Below are 21,673 nucleotides of genomic sequence, written 5' to 3' on the forward strand. Positions count from 1 at the left end.
CTGAAAAAGGGGGCTTCAAATTTCTGTCCTGGAGACCCCCTAAATCTCTTCATGACTACAAGTACAGACAGATATAAGCCCTCTGTTTCTCTGGATTTATGATGTGTTTGAGTTACATGTTTTATTATGTGGAATAGCCTACTGATGACATTCTTCCCAATTTAAATAGAAAATGGTGGAATACCTGTGACTTTCAGTCGCAACAAAACAATAAATCTTTTGTCATTATCTGAAACAAATAAATAAATATCAACTTTAAGTGACATTTGCTGTGGGATGCTGTGGGAACTATAGCCTAGTACAAACATTTGAACATTTGAAAAAAAATAAGATTCCAAGTGCTCTCTTTTTTAAGTCTTCTATATAGCCTACGTTTATCCAAATTTCCTGAAGTGGCGTTTGTGTGTAAAAAAAAATATTAATAAAAACCACAGACTGAACATATAGGTATTTATCACGCATTTTCAGTAGATGGCGTCGAGTTTACCAGCAACCTGCCCGAAGAGAAACCATCTTTACGTCATCACTGCGCGTCAAGCTAAAGAAGCACAGATGTGAATGTGCACGCTGATGACTCCAGTTATTATACCTGCAGGTTTGCTTTGCGTGCACGATTAATAAGCGGTCTCGGTTTACAGTGTTTGCATCATCCGTAGATTGGACATTGTGATCAGCTCAACACGGCAAACAGCACAAGCTAAGCGCGTTTGAAGATGTCTGTAACGGAGATGTTTAGCTATATTCAGGGCTTTTTGAGTGCCGATCAAGATATTCGAGAGGTAAACAACCGTACTAGCGTATAATAACGCGTTTGTTGCAGTTTAAATAGATTTTAAGAGACGTGAAATATATATATGAAATATTGCTTTATCAGTAATAATCTCTGTCATGCCATCAGTGGATGTTTCTGATTTATAAATAAGACATGATGAAGTGTAACATATGTCTTGACAGAAGGTTCTGGTGATCTCTTTTTGAATGTGAGCTTCTTTTAAATCCACATTTCTATGTTCATTAGGACATAAGAAAAGTTGTCCAAGTTCTGGAGCAAACAGCCAGAGAGATCCTCACTGTCCTTCAAAGTGTCCATCAACCAACTGGCTTCAAAGACAGTAAGACTAGTTAAAAGCCTGTTTGTAAGTCTTTTGAGCTTCATAATGTATTTTACATTGTGTTTACTGTTTGTTTTCTAGTTCCAAGCAAGTGTCTAAAGGCCAGAGAGCTGTTCTGCACTGTCAGAAATCACACCGGAGAGCTGAAAACCAAATTCCCTGTGGAGCAGTACTATCGGTTAGGTCACTTCACTTCAAGTTTATTTGGAAAACATTTTTTAGGGAAATTCTAAAATGCTTAACATGGCTTACTGTAGCTAAACACTGATCAGAGAAACACTAGTGTCTGTCAAACTTTACTTAACACTTACTACTTTAAAAATAATGAGTCCTAATTCCATAGATAAAGTGAACATTATCACGTTAAGCGTTTTCTTCCCCCTTAAAGTCCATTATGTGGATAAAGCTTAACATGGTTGGACATATATTAACAAAAAGCGGAGGAAAATAAATTTTCATCAATATTTACTTGAAATTAACACTAACCACTATCAAAAGCATGAGCTCTGATTCCACATCTAAAGTGAACAATATTGGGCTCTATTTTAACGAACTAGACACAAAGTCTAAAGCGCATGGCGCAAAAGCATTCAGGGCGTGTCTTTGCTGGACTTTAGACCTGCTTTCAGCTGGTCAATTTTGCATTCTATTTCAGTTCTTCAAAATAGCAATGCGCCAACAATGTGCGTTAACACACCTCCTTTCTAGATGGGAACACCCATGAGAAGTGGTGCAAATGGATTTGCTATTAAAACAGTGTGGTGCAAAACTGGAAAATTAGGGTTGCGCTGGTCTGAGAATAGCAACACAACACAGCAAACACGTCTTGTGCCTTATTGCGCCGGGTGTATGATAGGCCCATTATGTTAAGCATTCTCTGCTATGACGTTGTTGCGGGCGGCATGAAGCATATAAGCGCATTCTTTTGACAGCAGAATGTGTTAAATCTATCATGAATAAAATGTAATTTTTAGGAACAGCCTTTTTAAAAATGTGGTTTTCTCTAGTTCTTCAATGGTCTTCAATGGGGAAGAATACACTTAAAGTGCACATGAAATCAAATCCAACCATATTGATTTTGTTAGCTGACATTGCTAGTTTTCTGGTGAACAATTCATCTGTGCATGTCATTAAGTAAAAAAAAAAAAAGTTTGCCCCTGTAATCTTTAATCTAAAAAAAAATGCACTTGTATTTTAGTCAAATTCTCAGATTACGTCTGTCTGAGGTATTGGGTGTGGTTAACATACTTAACCACACCCCTCCAACTGTCAGTTTTGACAGCACTATGACAACAAACAGAAATTGGGTTGTAAGTGGTAATAACTCTCCCGAAACCCTTTTCCCAATCTTTGTGACTAGAATGCTTACTTTACTTCATCCAATAAGCTCGCAGTAAAAAAAAAACAAGCCACACCCACTCTTTTCTCATTAATATTCCATATCTTTAGGAACTTAACAATACAAAAGAAAATGGTCACAGTTTCCGGTTCATGTGGACTTTAAGATGATATTGTCTATGGAATTAGGGCCGTTCTAATAATAGTTAGTGTTAATCACAAGTAAAGTTTAACAGAAATTCACGTTTCTCTGGTTGGTGTTTAGGTACATTAAGCAGTGTTTCCCAAAGTGGGGGTCGGGACCCCACAGGGGGTCTTGGGACGGTGATGGGTGGTTGCTTGGCGATTTCCAAAAATCAAATTCATTTCATTAAAGTGTTAGAATTATCATACTTCATCCACAACCTACTGAAGAACAAAATAGTAGTAACATTAATAGTAAGATTGTTAACATGTAAATAATAAATTTTAAAAAACAACATGCAAAGAAAAAGCCATCAGCCTTTCGATTTTATTGTTGGGTGATTACGTTATATTAAAGACACAGCAATAGCATTAGATACCGCAGATTGATTTTATGGCATTTTCTGACACCTTTACAGCACTCGCATACCTTAAAAATAAATACAGCCATGGAGGATGGTCTTCGAGTGGCATTCTCCAAAATTAAATGATGAATAGACTTGGGACTATTGGTATGTGTGTGCTGTTGTGTGCAAGGTTTATATATTTAAAACCACCATAGAGAATATTGGGGGTTGCAAGTCACTGGCACTGTTATTTAGGGGTTCGTGGGCTGAAAGGTTTGGGAACCCCTGCATTAATCCATGTTAAGCTTTTTAAAATGTCCCCACTTTTCACAATAATATTTAAAAAGCGTTCCAAAGCAGCTTCATGAAAGGTGCCCCTCATTACATTACAGTCAAAATCAGAAAGGCCAAGGAGTTGTGAATAGGGAGGGCAGTATATAAACATAGTTATCCTGCAGTTATACAGTATAAAGCGTGCTTCCAAAAAAACCCTAATAATAAAAATACTGTTTACTACTTACCTGATAATATCCAGTGACTGAATGATTGTTTGTCTTGAGATGTATATTAAAGACTCACATGTCCACTTTTCCCCAGGTATCATGAACTCTGGAGATTTGTCCTTCAGCGACTCGCCTTCCTTGCAGCGTTTGTGGTGTACCTAGAAAGCGAAGCATTGGTCACACGTGAGGAAGTCGCTAAAATACTTGCCAGTATGTAACCCTCAAGTGTTTTTAAATATCTTGGAATACCAGGTGGATGTAGGTTAGTTATTCTTCACCATTTTTGCAGTTGAAGTTGACAGAGAAAAAGGGTTTCATTTGGATGTGGAAGACTATCTCGCTGGAGTTCTTATTCTGGCAAGTGAGCTGGTGAGTTTTCTTCATTTATTGTTATTATTGTTATAATTGTTATGTATATTGTATACATAAACATTTAGCAGAAGTAATAAATCTGTTACTATTTTAAACATTAAAGTTGATGTTTAGTTTGCACTGATATGGATTTGCAGTGACGCGTTGTTTTTGTTGTAATGAGCAACATCAGCTGCCCTGTTGATGAGCATAATTACACCTATTATGTGACATCATATCCACACATGCATGATTTGATATATTATCCACTGCTAAATTTTAAATGCAAGCAAGTTTAACATTTTAATAGACAGCTGTCATGACCTATAGAACATTGCTGTGATGTTTATAGAAATTGTGGAAAAATATAAATGATTAATAATGCAAGTCAAATTCGTCTTTAACATTATTTTGTGCTTTTTTTGTTTTTGTGGGGAGATAGATTGGGAGTTAGGGGTACAAATGCACCCCTAAGCAACTTTTGGTTGTTCTATAGGCTGGTGTGTCTTTTTACATAGTCAAATAATTTATTGAGAATAACAATTATTTCAAACTTCTGTTTTATTAGGTTTTTTTTTTTACATGGAACATCAATTACATCATTCATTTGATTATTTTATAATTCTCTTTCCATGTTGTTACTAACACTACCCCAAATAAACACTTCCCTCCTCAACAGCCTATAACTTCCCATTGCAAAAACTAAATTAATATAATTAATAAGTAAATAAAAAAAAAAACTAAATAAATAAATAAATAAATAATATTAATGCTCAATTTAATAATCAAGTTAGCCGTCGGCACCAGTAGTGTAGTGGTTAGTGCGTCTTCACATGCACTCCGGTGCTCACGGCAACCTGAGTTCGATTCCTGCCTCGTGGTCCTGTGCCGATCCTTCCCCTCTCTCTGCTCCCAATACTTTCCTGTCAATACTCTCTACTGTCCTGTCCAATAAAGGTGAAAACCCAGAAAAAATAATTTTATATATATATATATATATATATATATATATATATATATATATATATATATATATATATATATATATATATATATATATAAAAAATCAAGTTTGCAAGTAGGTAATCTAAAAAGGGACGCCAGACCTTGTCAATGGTCGTTAAAGAACCAGTGATAGTCAAATTGTTTCCACTTTAAAAGGAGACATGTTACTAGTAAAGTAGTAAAAGCTAAAGCCTTTTGGACCATAACAATAACAATTAAAATCATGAGAAGCAGCCAGCATTTGGGGCTATAATAACATTCATTTCTTGCAATATTTTCAAAAATAGGTAGATTTTATCCCCTGGCAGTGGACACTAGATGGTGCTGTCTTCAAACTTTACAGCCTTTTTAAAGGCATAATGTAAATCTTGTCTGCTCTATTTTGTGCGAATACAGCAACTGAAAGAAGTTTATTGGCTTCTTTCACCCAAGTAATTAGTAGAAGTACTTACAATTACAATTTTAAAAGTGTAGATAGATTATCTCTTTACCTGTGCTGCAACAAAGCCTCCTGCTCTTTCTTCTGATGAAATGTGCATGTTTATCGATGTGAGAAAAGAACATTTTTCACATCATACAACTGAAGCCTTGAATCAGTTTTGAAATAAGCAACTGACTGAGGCTTTCACAAACCAGTTTCAACATATTCACCCCCCCTCGCCCCAAAATAAAAAGAGAATGTCCTCATTTACTCGCATTCTAGTGGTTCTAAAGTTAAACACAATATTTCTGAAGAATGTTGGAAGGACATTAACATCCATAGTATTTTTTACTCCAATGGAAGTCAATGAATGCTGCTTTTCTACATTCTTCATTATATCTCTTTGGTGTTCAACTGAAGAAAGAAAATCCTATCCACTTTGAAACCGGTTTGGAGTAAATAAGAGAATTGTAATTTCTATTTGGGAGAGCCGTCCCTTTAAGTGTTTATCTTTTGTATTCTTTTATCAGTTTTGAGAGCTTGTTTAGTTTGTTTTATAGAGGGCTTAGCTAAAAAGAGACAAGGGTCGAAAGTTCACAGTGATGGCTGATGATAACCCATTAAAATTGCAAATCAGTTATGATGATTTTTACTGAAATCACACGAATCTGCTGAACACTCCAAACCACTACTTTGAAACAAGTGATTCTCAAAGGATTCAAAGCTCTTGAAGCAATGTTTTGTTTAGTAAGCGCTTATCACTGTTCATTAGATCAAAGTGTGGCCAAGATACAGCATGTTTTACTATTACAAGCTGACATTGAACTGTCTTTCATGATGCAAGCAGTGAAATGGAAAAAATACCAGGTTAAGAAAAATCTGTCGTATTATTCTATAGAAACACGATATGTGGAATGCCAAAACATGTTCTGTGAATGACCCCTTAAGGATGCAGCCACCTGTTGTGCTAGACTCTAATAATCTAATTGTATCTAGTTGACACTCTAGCAACTAGAGTGTCAACTAGATACAATTAGATTATTTACAACATTTAATGTGTAGCATAGAGAATTGAAATATGACGTTATAGTGCAATGCATTCTGGCAATCTGGAACAGGACAGCCTGATTGATCTCTATAGGTTCCACATTGATTTGCAATAAACTAAGCACTCACGCCACAAGAAGGAAATCATGTATAGACATGATTTCTTATGGCAGCTCATTAATACCCTGTCGCTTACTGATAAGCTCATTCGTTTATTTCAGGGGTGCCCAAACTTTTTCTCATGAAGGGCCAAAAATCAAACTTGATTGAGGGTGGTGGGCTGAAGTTAAATAAACCAAAATGTTATATGGTGATTTCTTAATATTTAAAAATAAATTTACTTAAATATTTAAGTCATAGTAATAATTGTTTTATTTTTTTTTTACATTTAATGATGAACAATGCCATTTATAATGCTGAATATTTAAAAAACTGTAAGGATCCTCAATGAGCAAATCAAGTGTATTCAATTACACTTGATTTGCTCGTTGAGGATCCTTACAGTTTTTAATACCCGATTCATGCGTAAGATTTAATTGAAAAATTTATTTTAATTAGCTTTTTCTTATTTCTACAATTAAACAAACAAACAAACAAAAGGTCACGTTAAAATTAGAAATGACGTCTGCGCCAGTGGTGTATTGGTTAGTGCGTCGACACATGCACTCCAGTGCTCACGGCGACCCGAGTTCAAGTCCGCCTCGCGGTCCTATGCCGAACCTTCCACTCTATCTGCTTCCCATGCTTTCCTGTCAATACTCTCTACTGTCCTGTCTAATAAAGGTGAAAACCATGAAAAAATTATTATAAAAAAAAAATAGAAATGACGAGCTGTGTTGAAGGCATTGGCTTTAACTTGCCCACCATTCTCCCTCTCTTCTCAGATGAAATGGTGGGCCAACTTTGGCAGGATTTATTTGATTTCTCCATCTCTAGTTCCACTTTAGCACCGGAGACTGATTATGGAATGCACAATTTCAGCTTCTCAGACACACAAAGAGCGTTTGTAAAAAGTATTGCTATAAAACATTGGGCTTTTATTGTGGTGATTTGCATTGGTTTACATTGTGCGAGCTTAATATTGCCATTCTCTATTAACTAAGAATCAATATTTTATATATATTTATTCACGCTTCGATATAAAAACCTTTCAATCCATATTGCTCATTTTCCACAGTAAATCTGATTCCTTGTCAACATGAACATCGTTTAAATTACAGCCAATGTTTTAAGTAATGGAACATTTCTGGGGTTTTATCATGAATTTTGTCCAACCTACTTGAACTGAATCGTCTACAAAGTGAATTCAACGTATCGCCCTGTTATGTTTCCTTGGTTTAGTCCAGGCTGGCAGTGAACAGTGTGACCGCAGGGGATTACGGGCGTCCGCTTAGGATCTCAAACTTTATCAATGAACTGGACTCTGGCTTTCGCTTGCTCAACTTGAAAAACGACCCCCTCCGCAAACGCTACGACGGCCTCAAGTACGACGTTAAAAAGATCGAGGAGGTGGTGTACGATCTGTCCATCCGAGGCCTCGCCAAGGAGCAGGAGGCGGGAGAAGAGAAGTAGAGGCATTGTGGGAATGCAGGACGCCCTGGTTGCGATTCGCCACATCTAGAAGAAGAGTGCTAGAACCTGTCAGCGGACAGTTGAAGAAGGGGAGGGAACGAAGGTCCTCAGATGGTGTCTTTTAAACCATCTATCCACCTTGACAAAGAACAGGTTTCAATGGGAAGATGTTTTCTTTCTCACTTCTGTTGAGAGATGCTTTTGTACAGGTGCGTTCTGTTTGCTTGTTCTGTTTGATTGGATGTTTTTATACTATTATTGATATTTTTGTCTCCGCCACGTGTATTTCAAACCATTCTACAGTCAAACAACATGAAGAAATATGGGAAACGTTGGGGGGAAACAGAGGGTCTGTGCATGTTTTGTTCATTTCTGTCTAGAATGACATGTGAAGACGCTTTTGCATTGGACATTTATTTGTTTATTAATTAAATTGAGTTTTTGAAACACTTTTTATTTACTATTATTATTATTAGTGGTTATTAGTGGTTTTTCGCTGAAGAAATCGATAAACATACCAAAATGACAAGCTTTATACTGCAATCTGCAGTCTGTAAATCGTACATTTTCCTTCACTGTTGGTTCGATGTTTGTGTCGTGCACAATTCCGTGTGTTTCTCTGTTAAATGGATGGTTTATACAAAATAAAAGTTCTGTCATAAATGTTTCATTTTCAGGTTGTTCTGAAATTCTTGAATCCCGTTGGCTTAGATTTTTTTCAGTGGAAATCTTCTTTAAAATGATGTTTTTCTTTAGTGATTTACTGAAGGAAGCTTTGGAACAACATGAGGATGAGAACATTATGACTGAACGTTCATTTCTGACTGTACATTACTGATCAGTGTTTATCACTCTGACTTGACTATTTGCTTCTTTTTGTTCTGCTCTTATATTGCATGCTGAACTCCTTGAAGTATTTCATCATGATAAAGAGCTTTGGAAAAATAACACAAACCGTTCGAGCAAATGTTTCAAAGAGCAAACTGACAGTGCATTTGTTTTGTGATGGAAACTTAATTTGCTTTATTAGTGTTCTGTCAGTGCATTGCCTTCTTATTGCAGATCTGGTTTCTTTTGTATGTGCATGTTTCATCTGATCTTTCAGTGATGTTAGGAGACTTTTATTTTTATTTTTACAAGTAATTGTAAGCAATAATGCTCAGTTTCTCCTCAAAGAAAGATATCTATCTGACAGTATTTGCATTTGAAATGCCTGTTCATATGATGGTTAAACAATTGACTTTGATTTTCAGTAGGAAGTCATGTTTTTCTTGTTCAGTAGTGTTATGTAATAAAGATTCTTGTTGCAAACAATGTTCTCAGAAAACACAGAGAGAGATGGATCCTTGTCTTTTTTTAATTGTAGTTCACAATATTTTACACAACAAAATCATATTAAATTAGATTTTTAAGAACGGAAAAAAGGTATTGAACAGCTTGATTGGTCTCAGATCAAACTCTGGCAGCTGCAACTCTTTCTGTCGTGTACTGTGGAAGCTATGATTTATCTAACAGTATCAATGCCATTGGAAAACAAACCGTAAATATACATGTTGCAACTTAGATGTAATCATTTCTATCCATCTATAGATGGAGAAAGACCGGAATGACGGTGTGAATGTGGCTGATTGCTATTGCTGAAGTCAACTGTGGTTCTCTTAAAGCTCAAACAATCTTTAAAACGGAGTACAGTAAAGCTTTGTAAACTGCAGAACATCGTTCTCGCTCCTGTTTTAGGACCTTCATAATAAAGTGCATCAAACAAAAACAGGTAAGGTAACCGAGCGAGTTGTCATAAAGCACAGCTTCGAATATCAGTGGGGAATCACTTGGAATACAATAGCAGCAAAAAAAGAATATCGATCTCGTTTACGGCCTGATCTGTGGGTACAAGTAGAGGGGAAACTTGAACTAATTTGTACTCGTTCATTATCAAATAAACAAAGGCACATATTTTCTTCCCCTCAAAGATTACAAGAGAAGCAAAATCCCAATTATTAGCTACAAGATTTGGGGAGGAAATGGTTCATTAAATTGATTCTAATTCGGGTTTCAGCACAACCATGAGTGGCAATAGATTGAGGCTACATCATCATCATCATCATCAATGGAGAAAACATACCAACAAATGTTTTTGTTACATCGCTGCTCACAAGAACATGGGTACCTCCAAACAAAAACTGCTGCTACAATGAAGATTATTGCTGTTTTATAAACCAGCACAGTGATACAAAAATGAGAACTGCTCCTGGATGGCAGTGGGAATCAAAGCTAATGGAAGAAAGAGAGTGGAAGAGGGAGTTACAATGGTCCGAAAACAAACGGCTTTACCCAGTCTTCACCCCAAACACAGCTTTCCACTCTGTTGTGCATTCTAAAAAGTCCACCAATCCTCGCTCATGCTCATCGTCACCATTTCACACCTGAAAACGTTTCTTCTCAGTAGCCAACTGGTTTTACAATCAGTAAGTGCAGCAGTGAGGCATCTAACAAGGCCCTCGTTTTGTCATGCCAAAGGGCATTACTTTTTGCTTGACAGTGAATTTCTCCTCGTCCCAAATGTCATTTTTTCTCTCTCCACTCATACAAAGTGCCACCTTAATATTAAGTCGCTGTTAAACCACAGTAAAACCTTGCGATTTAAAAGTCCATTGGTGGAGAAATATCTACTGGACGCGGTTTCCCCACACAAATACTGTTCGCTCAACAAAATATTGATTTGTTTGTATTGTCTTCATCATTATAACTCATTATACATCAGAGTTTGTGCCTGAGGGCTCAGTCTCAGGACCGGCTCTGAGTGGTGTTAATCATGATATTAGGGAGAGCGTTGCGTCGTTTTCTCCAGGATCCCAGATCACAAACGTATCTCTTGACCTGTCGAAACCACTGCTGAGTGCGCGGTTTGTCGGAGGCACGGAAAACGAAGGCCTCGCGTCGGATGTCCAGCACTTCAAAGGTATCTTCACAGTCTGGGTCCACGGACACCACGCAGTTGGCCAGACGGATGGGTTCCCGTAACACAGTGAACTTGCCACTGCTTTTGTCCTTGATGAGCACCAGCACACCATCCTGCACCGTCTCCGAAATCTCCAAACTACCATCAGTCACTGAGTCTGTAGCGCGGAGGGTGCGAACCATAAGTAAACTTTGAACATTCTGGAATTTGAGGGATTTGCTTCCCTTCTTCAGCCACTGTCCATCGGCGGGCTGTGCTAGCTGGAGCGGCCCCTCCATGATGAAGTGGGTGCTTTCCCGCGCCCAGCCCACCATCTTCATCGACAGCTCCCTCATCTCGATGTTGATGACCTCTCGGTTCTTGCGGCTGTCACGTCGGAAGGAGCGTAAGGACCATGTGGCAGTCCCTTCTTGTTTGGTTTTCATGTTGATGTGCTCCAGATGGGACTCTACGCGGCTCTTGGCTTCTTTTAAGCGCGGGTAATCTGGGTGACATTCGTTGGTGGCCTTGCTGATGCGGCTTAGCAGCAGTGGGTATTTGGTCACGCGCTGAAGCGGCGCCATGAGGAAGGAGCGCAGGTTCATGCGTCTGAGTGCTGTGTTGTCATTCTGGGAGACATCGAGAAATATTCTGAGGGGAGAAAAAATCAGTAGTTAAAAAAATATGAACTTAAACAGCATCTAATCCTACCCAAAACCTAAACCCAACTTCTACCCTACTAATTATAAAAAAACAGCTAATTAGTAGTTTATTAAGCTGGTAGTGTTAGTTATTAGTAGGGCCAGATGGAAACTGCAGACAATTTTTTGCTATTTCTGTGCAGAATTTTGTAACAAATCTGCGGATTTATGCGGAATGATTTTGAGAGTATCATAACTAAAAGCTTAATATATGAAATTAAAAAGTTTTAACTTGTATTTAATGTTTACAATGCAAATCCAATTAGATCCACTTTATTTGGTAAACAAAGCAAGTCTCACATATAATATATCTACTAAAAGACATTAAATATTACTTTACTAACTATATTGTAAATAAATCATATAAATATTTTCATATTAGTCAATAAAATGACTGAAATTATTTAAAAAACTGAATAAATATAGATATACACACATTTACACCAGTAAATAAACAGAATCAACGATGGGCTAAAAATCTGCGGAATTCTGCGAGCGCAGATTCCGTGTGGGCCTACTTATTAGTTTATATAATACTGTGAATTGTGACCTAAACTAAAGTGTTACTGTTTCATTTAGCAGGGATGCGTAACATTTGGGACGAGCTGGACTGCATAGTCAATGGGTAAAACTGATGAAGGTAAATATAACTCTGCCCGTTGACTGCAGTGAAAATGGTGGTCCAATGAAAATACAGCGCATGTAAAAATATTAACAACTAGCTTGACAAGATTTTATTTTATCTTATTATAATTGGAGTATAATTTCCTAATGCTGAAGAGGCAGTGTGTAGAATGTGTACCTAAGCAGCTCCTTTTCCTTCTCCAGAGTGTTGAGCATGTTGACAGATGTGGACTGCTGTAAGCAGTACGTCTGAAACGCTGGAAGCATGTTGACAAACTCTAAGAAGATTTCTCCAATACACACAGCCTGCAGGTCCTCGTCACCCTGTATGGAGACAGTCACGGTTTCATTTAGCTATTACATTTGTAGAATTGTACAATTTTAAGCATTTTTTGAAGCTAAATTGTCTGTAGTGTATGTGTGTATGTCCTGGTCCTCCAGGTTGAGGGTTGAGCGTTGGGCTAACAACCCACCTCATAAAAAATGAGATGTTACGAAACACCAACATGGTGCAGCTAAATATCAACTTCGATATAAAACGGCCCTGAGAGTAAATAAATAAGCATTTTTTGAAGATGTATTGTTTTGCATTTATTAGGATAAGACTGTATTTAGACAGGAAACAAGTTTGGAGAGAGAAAGAGGTGGATGGTATCAGGGAAAGGTCAGCCAGCTGGGACTCTAACTTAGGATGCACAATGGTGCTTTATGAGCTACAGTTGAAGTCAGAATTATAAGCCCCCCTTTGAATTTGTTCTTTTTTAAATATTTCCCAAATGATGTTGAAAGTCTTATTTGTTTTATTTCGGCTAGAATAAAAGCAGTTTTTAATTTTTTTAAAACCATTTTAGGGACAAAATTATTAGCCCCTTTAAGCTATATTATTCAATCGTCTACAGAACAAACCATCGTTATACAATGACTTGCCTAATTACCCTAACCTGCCTAGTTAAGCTGTATAGAAGTGTCTTAAATATTATTTATTGTCATCATGGCAAAGATAAAATAAATCAGTTATTAAAACTATTATGTTTAGAAATGTGTTGAAAAAATCTTCTCAATGTTAAACACAAACTGCACCTGAATCTTGAATCAGTGGAAGATGGTCATCTGGTACAGGTTTCTTTTAAATAACACGAACGACTGTATATGTGCACATTTTAACACAGAGTGATGACACCAGGATGCACTATAGGATGACAAGTAGTCAGTAGAGGGGTCGATGGGGAGAGCCTAGTGGTGAAGCACACTGACACATAGCACAACTGTGGTTATGCAAGTTTTATTCCTGCTATCTCTCCGCTGCAGTATCAACGAAAAGTTTAGGAGTGTGAAGCTCTGGGAAATGTTCCGGTGGGAAACCCTTGGTCTGCCATTTGTGCAAATGTTTGTGCTATCTTTTGAAACACTGTTGCTGACCCCTTCATGACAGTGTTGTTCTAGAATGCTAGAAGTACTTTGTAATAAGATGCTGATTGTGTGCCATAGATGTGTCCTCGTACAGCGGGAAAAAGCACCCTGCCACAATGCTCATATTGTTCAGAAATGGTTTAACAAACATGAGGAAGAATTAAAGGTTTTCAGATTTCATAACTGAGCATCTGTGAGTGCTCGTTCAACAGTGCCTCCACCTTAAAAACCTTCAAAAAAGCTTGAAAAATACTACTAACACGTTGTTGCCAGTCTCTGCAGGACACTTTCAGGGGTCCAGACCTTGGTGGGTCTGCACTCTTTTAGAAGCACATGGATTACCTTGTAATTATTTTGTAAAGATGTAATTATCTTTGTCAATTTAATAGGATGATTCCCAAAAATTCAGCAGAATTGTTTTAGTTCTGGAATTGACAAGAATGCAAACTAAAGACCAGTTCACACTGCACTGCCAGAAAGTGACCAACATAGACACACTAGATTATATTACACCACTTCTCAGATATTCCACCACTCGGAAAAAAGCTAATTGAACATAAAGTGTTGGCAAAAATATGTGCCAAGCTGCCAACCATCGCAAACAGATCCCATTAGAAGAAATGCACTGACAAAGTGCCATTGATCTGCATCTAAAGCTTCTATTATATTAATGCTGAAATTACCAAACATTGGCCTGGTGAATTTGATCATACAGTGCATCCGTAAAGTATTCATAGCGCTTCACTTTTTCCACAATTTTTATGTGACAACCTTATTCCAAGATGGATTAAATTCATTTATTTCATCAAATATTTCATCATTCATTTATTTCCTCAAAATTCTACACACAATAGCCCATAATGACAATGTGAAAAAAGATTTTTTGAAATTGTTGCAAATTTATTAAAAATAAAAAACCTGAAAAATCACATGTACATCAGTATTCACAGCCTTTGCCGTGAAGCTCTAAATTGAGCTCAGGTACATTCTGTTTCCACTGATCATTCTTGAGATGCGTTAATTGGAGTTCACCTGTGGTAAATTCAGCTGATTGGACATGATTTGAAAAGGCATACACCTGTCTATATAAGGTCCCAGGGTTGACAGTGCATGTCAAAGCACAAACCAAGCATGAAGACAAAGGAATTGTCTGTAGACCCCTGAGACAGGATTGTCTCGAGGCACATGGCTGGGGAAGGTTACAGAAAAATTTCTGCTGCTCTAAAAGTTCCAATGAGCACAGTGGCCTCCATTATCCGTAAGTGTAAGATGTTTGGAACCAACAGAACTCTTCCTGGCCGACCATCTAAGCTCAGTGATCGGGGGAGAAGGGCCTTAGTCAGGGAGGTGATCAATAACCCGATGGTCACTCTATCTGAGCTCCAGCGTTCTTCTGTGGAGAGAGGAGAACCTTACAGAAGGACAACCATCTGTGCAGCAATCCACCAATCAGGCCTGTATGATAGAGTGGTCAGACAGAAGCCACTTCCCGCCTGGAATTTGCCAAAAGGGTATCTGAAGGCGGGAAAGATGAATGCAGCAATGTACAGAGACATTCTGAATGAAAACCTGCTTCAGAGTGCTCTTGACCTCTGACTGGGGCAACAGTTCATCTTCCAGCAGGACAATGACCCAAAGCACACCACCAAAATATCAATGGAGTGGCTTCACAACAACTTAGTAAATGTCCTTGAGTGGCCCAGCTAGAGCTCAGACCTAAACCCTATTGAACAACTCTGGAGAGATCTGAAAATGGCTGTACATGGTCGCTTCCCATCCAACCTGACAGAGCTTGAAAGGTACTGCAAAGACGAATGGGCAAAAATTCCCAAAGACAGGTGTGCTAAGCTTGTGGCGTCATATTCAAAAAGACTTGAGGCTGTTATTGTTGCCAAAGGTGCATCAACAAAGTATTGAGCAAAGGCTGTGAATACTTATGTACACGTGATTTTTCAGATTTTTTATTTTTAATAAATTTGCAACAATTAACAATTCTTTTTCACGTTGTCATTATGGGGTATTGTGTGTAGAATTTGGAGGAAATAAATGAATTTAATCCATTTTGGAATAAGGCTGTAACATTAAAAAATGTAGAAAAAGTGAAGCGCTATGAATACTTTCTGGATGCACTGTAAATGCAGCTCACCTGATCAAATGCCTGATCAATGCTGTCCTGCAGATGGTCTGTGAACTTGTCATTGACATCGATGAGCTCTTGAACGTTGCTGAAGACCACGGTCAGCTGTTCTGCGGTCAGCAACCCTGCACTCTGCATGGGACAGTAAAACTCCTCCTTGATGATTCGCAGATCTTCTCCGTAGCTGGACTCAGTGTTGAGAAACTCCAGGATGGCTTCTTTGCGCTCTGTGCGTAGCTTTGAGCAGCGTTCACACATGCCCTCTCCATGAGCGCCCTCTTTGTGTCCGCAGTCGGGACAGGGCTGCGGAACCTCCCAGGTCCTAAGGAACGGCAGGGGTCTCCTCCGGCTCCGAGCCAATCCATGGCCGATGCCGCTGTCCACCCGCTCTACCTCGGCTCCGGCGCTGTGACGGGCCCGACGGGGCTCTTCCTCATCCTCGCGCTCATCGCTCCAGCCCACCACACCGCTGTCTGCACTTAGGCTGCTGACTGTACTCCAGCGGTGCTGTGCGGAGCGACTCACACCCAAACCCCTGCTCCTGTCCTCACCTCTGGGCTCTGAGCGGCCCCGAGCTGTGCCTGCTGCTGGAGACACACAACAAACAGCAAAAGATCAGCTCACACAGTTCCATCACAACAGTTATAAGAACCATTTTGGTATAATCACAACAAGTTATATTTTTAAAAATAAAAACACCATCAGAAAAAGCGGAGAAAATTATATAAAACATAAAAATGATAACTGAATATTTAAGAAAATGCATTTGATGTGCTTTAAAACAGTACATATTTATCAGTGGTGAATTCACAGAGTAAATAGTGTTATATACTGTGTGATATATTATAGTCATATGTTATCACTTTTTATTGATTGTATTTTTTTTAAATATATCGCAATGTTATCTGTTGCTGTGAGGGAAAGCTGAATCACACATGGATGCAGAGTGCTTAATGCTTTTTTTTTTAAATAGAAACATTTATATTTAAGTTTTAAGTCAATTTAAATTAATAAAATGAAACAGTTAAATTAAATATGAAATAAATAAGATTATACAGTTAAAGTCAGAATTATTAGCGCACCTGAATCATTAGCCCCCTGTTTATTTTTTCCCCCAATTTCTGTTTAATGGAGAGCAGATTTTTTCAACACATTTCCAAACATAGTAGTTTTAATAACTCATTTCTAATAACTGATTTATTTGACTAGATATTTTTCAAGACACTTCTATACAGCTTAAAGTGACATTTAAAGGCTTAACTAGGTTAATTAGGTTAAGTAGGCAGGTTTGGGTAATTAGGCAAGTTATTGTATAATGATGGTTTGTTCTGTAGACTATCATAAAATATAGCTTAAAGGGGCTAATAATTTTGACCTTAAAATAGTTTAAAAAAATTAAAAACTGCTTTTATTCTAGCCGAAATAAAACAAATAAGACTTTCTCCAGAAGAAAAAATATTATCTGACATACTGTGAAAATTTCCTTGCTCTGTTCAACATCATTAGGGAAATATAAATAAAAAAACAAAGGGGGGCTAATAATTCTGGTGTCGGCTATATATAACATTCTTTTCTTCAATTTCATCATTTATTGACATTTAATACAATGCTTTATATAAAATCCTAATGTCTCTGTTGTGATCGCCAGCTATGTTCTCTCCATTGGAGATTACTTCTGGTATTCTTACCGAAATATATCTCTCAGAACTCTTTGCACCAATCAACTGATTACATAGGCTGATTAGATGGACCATATATATGTCATTACGGTTTCCTTGTTTGTTTTTCCCGTGTTTTTGATTCTTGCTTTGTTTCCCGTTTTGATCCTTTGCTCCCCAGTGAGACATCTCGCCTGTATTTTGACCACGTCTATTAGATTACCCTTGTGCTACTGTTTTGCTCCTGTTTACGACCATTGCCTGTATGACCTGTTCTTTATTAAACGGCATTTGGATCCGCATGTCTGCTGTCATCGTCTGCTTCACATCAGTCTCCATTTGAATGTAAATAGCAGTATAACCTTACATTATACTACAAAACTATAACTGTGTGTGAATAGCATTAATAGTATTTTCTTCACTTGAAAATAACGACAGATGTCATTCACACCATATCAGAAATAGTGGAGAAAGATGATGAAATTGCCTTTACTAAACTTTTTATGTTACAATAACTGATGAATAGCAGCTACAATTAATCAATAAATTCTTAAATATAGACTTTAAAAAGAGAAAATTTGCTGAACAATTGCAAATGATACTCTTGGATTGACCTCTGGGATAGATCAATATTTGTCATAATAGTAACTAGTTCGTAGTTAGTGCCATATGATGATCTAAATCTAAAAACAGACTGAAGCAATTAAATAGTTTATATTTATTGATACACTCAAAGAATATTCTTGCTGCTTGTTCAAACTACTTATTTAAAATGAGCTGAAATAACACAATTCTTGAGATTTTGGGGGGACAACTTGTTATTTTGTATTTAATCCACTTAAAGATCCACTTCTTAACTTAAGAAAGTTTCTTAAGTAACTTAATCGATTTGTGTTGGGACACCATGATTGAATTGTGTGGAACCCTGAGTTTCTTACAGTAAACTACTACAATTAACCCTATAGAGCTGCACCTATCATATTTGATACACAAAGTTCTAAGACCTATATAATATCAAACTAATCAATCCTTTGTTTAAAAACCTGTTGTATATGATATATATATATATATATATATATATATATATATATATATATATATATATATATATATATATATATATATATATATATATATATATATATATATATATATATATATATCACAGGTAACAGGTAAAACAAAGTGAAAAACTGCCTGAAATGTTTTCCGTTGTCAAAATGTCAAGGGCAATATATATATATATATATATATATATATATATATATATATATATATATATATATATATATATATATATATATATATATATATATATATATATATATATATATATATATATATATATAAATATATATATATATATATATATATATATATATATATATATATATATATATATATATATATATATATATATATATATATATACATATATATATATATATCAAACGCCTGATGTATCAAATGTGATACAATATAAATATCATGAAAAAAATGTATATGGCAAAAATGAGTTTGTTTGCTAGATAGTTTAATAAACGTCTCAGTTCCGAAAAAAATGTGAATGTTTTGATATCTCAGATCTTACAAGGTTAAGATGTCCTACATATTTAAAAGTTGTCTTAAAGTCTAAAACAAGTATGGGCAGTGAATCCAGCTGCCATGATGCAGAAAAATAAAAGCAGTCTCCAGGGTAGAGGTCATGCATGTGACGGCGCTACAGTAAAAGCCCCCCACGGCCAGGTTTTAGTAATAACTGACTCATAATCACAACTAAAGTGATACCCTTGGGTTACAGACGAGCCTAAAAATGTTTTCAATGAAATAAACTCGGTGCAAATTAGGACATGAGTAGAGTTTATTTACAGTAAGAGCACTGAGCAAAGCTGTTTGAGAGAGTTGTACCGGTGTCTCTGTCTCTGCGGTGAATGTTCAAGCGTGCGGCGGCGGCAATCTTCATCTCCAGCTGCTTCCGCTTGGTGGCATCTGCAGGCATGGGGTCGCTGTAGTGGGGCCGCAGACGACACTCACGCTGGGCCCTCACGGACTCCGCCAGCTCATAGGCCGCATCTGAGCTGGAGCGTCTGCAGCCCGGCCCTGAAACCTGCCAACGGGACGGAGATCTGTTAGACGGCTGTGCACATGGCAGAACGCTGCTCTCAAATATGCATGTGACCTGAGTGTAAAACCTCAGTGAAGACAGATCTGATCTCTAAGCACAAATGAGAATGAATGAAAACACTAACAGCGTCAGACATCGATACATCGCTACATTACCGATGCTTTTTAATATGTTGAACTGGTAAGTGGACAGGTCATAGCTATAAGTTTACATTTACATCTATTGCTCTAATTTCATCATTTACTGACATTTAATACAATGTTTTGTATAAAGACCTTGTGTCTCTGATTGAATGGGAATAGCAACAGGGCTTGACATTAACTTTTTTGATCACCAGCCACTGTGGCTAGTAGATTTCATCATCACTAGCCACTCACCATTTTTACTAGCCACAATTTTGTTGTTGGGAAAATATATTTTATATACAGAAATTTGACTTTGACATGCTAAAATTGCTACATTTAGATTTCTCATTCGTTTCATTTTTGTGTGTGTGTGTTGTGTATGATCTTGCTTAATAAGCATGAGCAAATGGGTTGTGCTTACATGGTGTTGCATTGCAATGAGTTTTATTTCACTTTATTTCACTTTTCAGGGCTCAAAATTAGGGATTTACCAAATTTATCTCTGACCAAACAAAAATAAATCATTATTTCTTAGCCACAACTTTTAAATAATGTGTGAAAACAAACAAAATACAGCTGTATACATGCAAAAAAACATTTAAAAATATTTATTATCGTGTATCTAAAATATGCACAGTAAGCTGTTCTGGCAAAAGGTCCCAGATCACCAGTTAACTACAAATAAATGGGGAGTTAATCTCCTATTAAAGCAATGTTATTGTAAAAAATGATAATTAAACCATGCTAATAAAAATAACTAAGCAAACGAAAGCTGGTAGAAAAACATACCGTGTTTAATATTGAAAGGATGATCACGCGCACATAAGAAAACTACAATTATAAAATTATTTTCAACCAGCCAAAGTAGCAAGTTGGAGGGTCTGTTTAACCCGCCACAGCTGAAATCTACCCACATGTCAAGCCCTGAATAGCTGTATAACTATATACTTTACTGCTATCTATAACTATATATTATACTCAGGTTTCGAGTAACCTGAGTTTGAGGAGTCTTAGGAAACTTTCTTGATCCTGTCCCACTTCACGTCCTGTCATTTCTCTCTAAACTATCTCAATAAAATAAATCTGAAATTTATGTTTAAGCCTGAACTCTTGGGTGGTTTAAAGGGATAGTTTGCCCCCCAAAATGACATTTTGTTGTTAATGTACTCACTTTCAGATGATCTAAGATGAAGGTGACTTTTTTCCTTTTAAAGTATCACTTCACTTTCTTGGAAAAATTGGCTCATTTTACAAGTTCCTAAGAGTTTTACCATTTTGAATCTATGCAATGATATTATACAGCACCTGAGTAATAAGAACTAGGTAACAGCATTGTGTAATATTGGTGTGGCAGAAAAATTCCATGATTATTATGTCAGAATGACAGTATAGTTCCTAGACATATAGAAAATAGCAACTCTTTATTTTCTGTTTGTCTTGGTTATCCTAACATCTCACAATGTCACAACAGAAGAGTCAATCTTTAAATAGGAAAATTATCAAAATAATTTGACATTTTTAATTTTTTTTTTAATCTTTCAATTTTTTTTTTTCAATTTTAAAGTAATTTTTGATTGAATCAATTTTTTTGTGAGATGCTAACGGTCTAATTCAATTCAATAATCTATGCTAAGCAGAACTAAAAGAGCTCCTATCAGATCTAAATGGAAAAAAAATCATAGTTATAAAAACTATACTATAGGGGAAAATTAAGTGTTTTCTAAAAGTAACAAAAAATAAATAAATAAATATCAAAAATATATATACACATACATACATACATATATATATATATATATGTATATATATATATATATATATATATATATATATATATATATATATATATATATATATATATATATATATATATATATATATATATATATATACAAAAAACAGAAATAAACTGGCTTCTCATTATTTACCAATGGCTTAAGAAGGTCTTATCTTTTAAACCTGTTTTAATACGTTTTAATTTGTTCTAAATCATTTTAATTCTTTATTGCTTTTATTTATTATACTTGTTTAGTGACTATTTTATGATTCTTTTATTTCTTTAATAATTTGTTTCTT

General features: G+C 36.3%; 2 protein-coding genes across 3 annotated transcripts in view; one reads left to right on the forward strand and one right to left on the reverse strand.

The window, feature by feature from the left end:
- Positions 1 to 537: 537 nt before the first annotated feature.
- Positions 538 to 8,615, forward strand: tsn (translin). The gene is made up of 6 exons (XM_056465245.1): positions 538 to 779; positions 1,019 to 1,112; positions 1,194 to 1,290; positions 3,578 to 3,693; positions 3,773 to 3,852; positions 7,649 to 8,615. Exons 1-6 carry the CDS (start codon positions 714 to 716, stop codon positions 7,877 to 7,879), a joined length of 684 nt encoding a protein of 227 aa, XP_056321220.1. The 5' UTR covers positions 538 to 713; the 3' UTR covers positions 7,880 to 8,615.
- A 615-nt stretch (positions 8,616 to 9,230) lies between these two features.
- si:dkey-91i10.2 (uncharacterized protein LOC555224 homolog) overlaps positions 9,231 to 21,673 on the reverse strand; it is a 51,660-nt gene continuing 39,217 nt past the window's right edge. The window contains exons 5-8 of one of the 2 annotated variants that reach the window (XM_056465247.1): positions 19,256 to 19,454; positions 15,699 to 16,273; positions 12,321 to 12,466; positions 9,231 to 11,468 (exon numbers count right to left, since the gene is read on the reverse strand). In XM_056465247.1, coding sequence (XP_056321222.1) covers positions 10,664 to 11,468; positions 12,321 to 12,466; positions 15,699 to 16,273; positions 19,256 to 19,454 — 1,725 coding nt within the window. In that variant the 3' untranslated portion in view covers positions 9,231 to 10,663. Of the gene's footprint in view, positions 11,469 to 12,320; positions 12,467 to 15,698; positions 16,277 to 19,255; positions 19,455 to 21,673 lie in introns of both variants that reach the window. The other variant, XM_056465246.1, reaches the window with a different exon arrangement.

The sequence above is a fragment of the Danio aesculapii genome, chromosome 9, assembly GCF_903798145.1.
Source record: "Danio aesculapii chromosome 9, fDanAes4.1, whole genome shotgun sequence".
Classification (NCBI taxonomy): domain Eukaryota; kingdom Metazoa; phylum Chordata; class Actinopteri; order Cypriniformes; family Danionidae; genus Danio; species Danio aesculapii.

Excerpts from the sequence above, each read along its gene's own strand:
- tsn (XM_056465245.1), top strand. The coding sequence starts at position 714 with ATGTCTGTAACGGAGATGTTTAGCTATATTCAGGGCTTTTTGAGTGCC. Across the intron at positions 3,694-3,772 it reads AGTCGCTAAAATACTTGCCA|TTGAAGTTGACAGAGAAAAA; the intron begins GTATGTAACCCT and ends CCATTTTTGCAG. Across the intron at positions 3,853-7,648 it reads TTATTCTGGCAAGTGAGCTG|TCCAGGCTGGCAGTGAACAG; the intron begins GTGAGTTTTCTT and ends TCCTTGGTTTAG.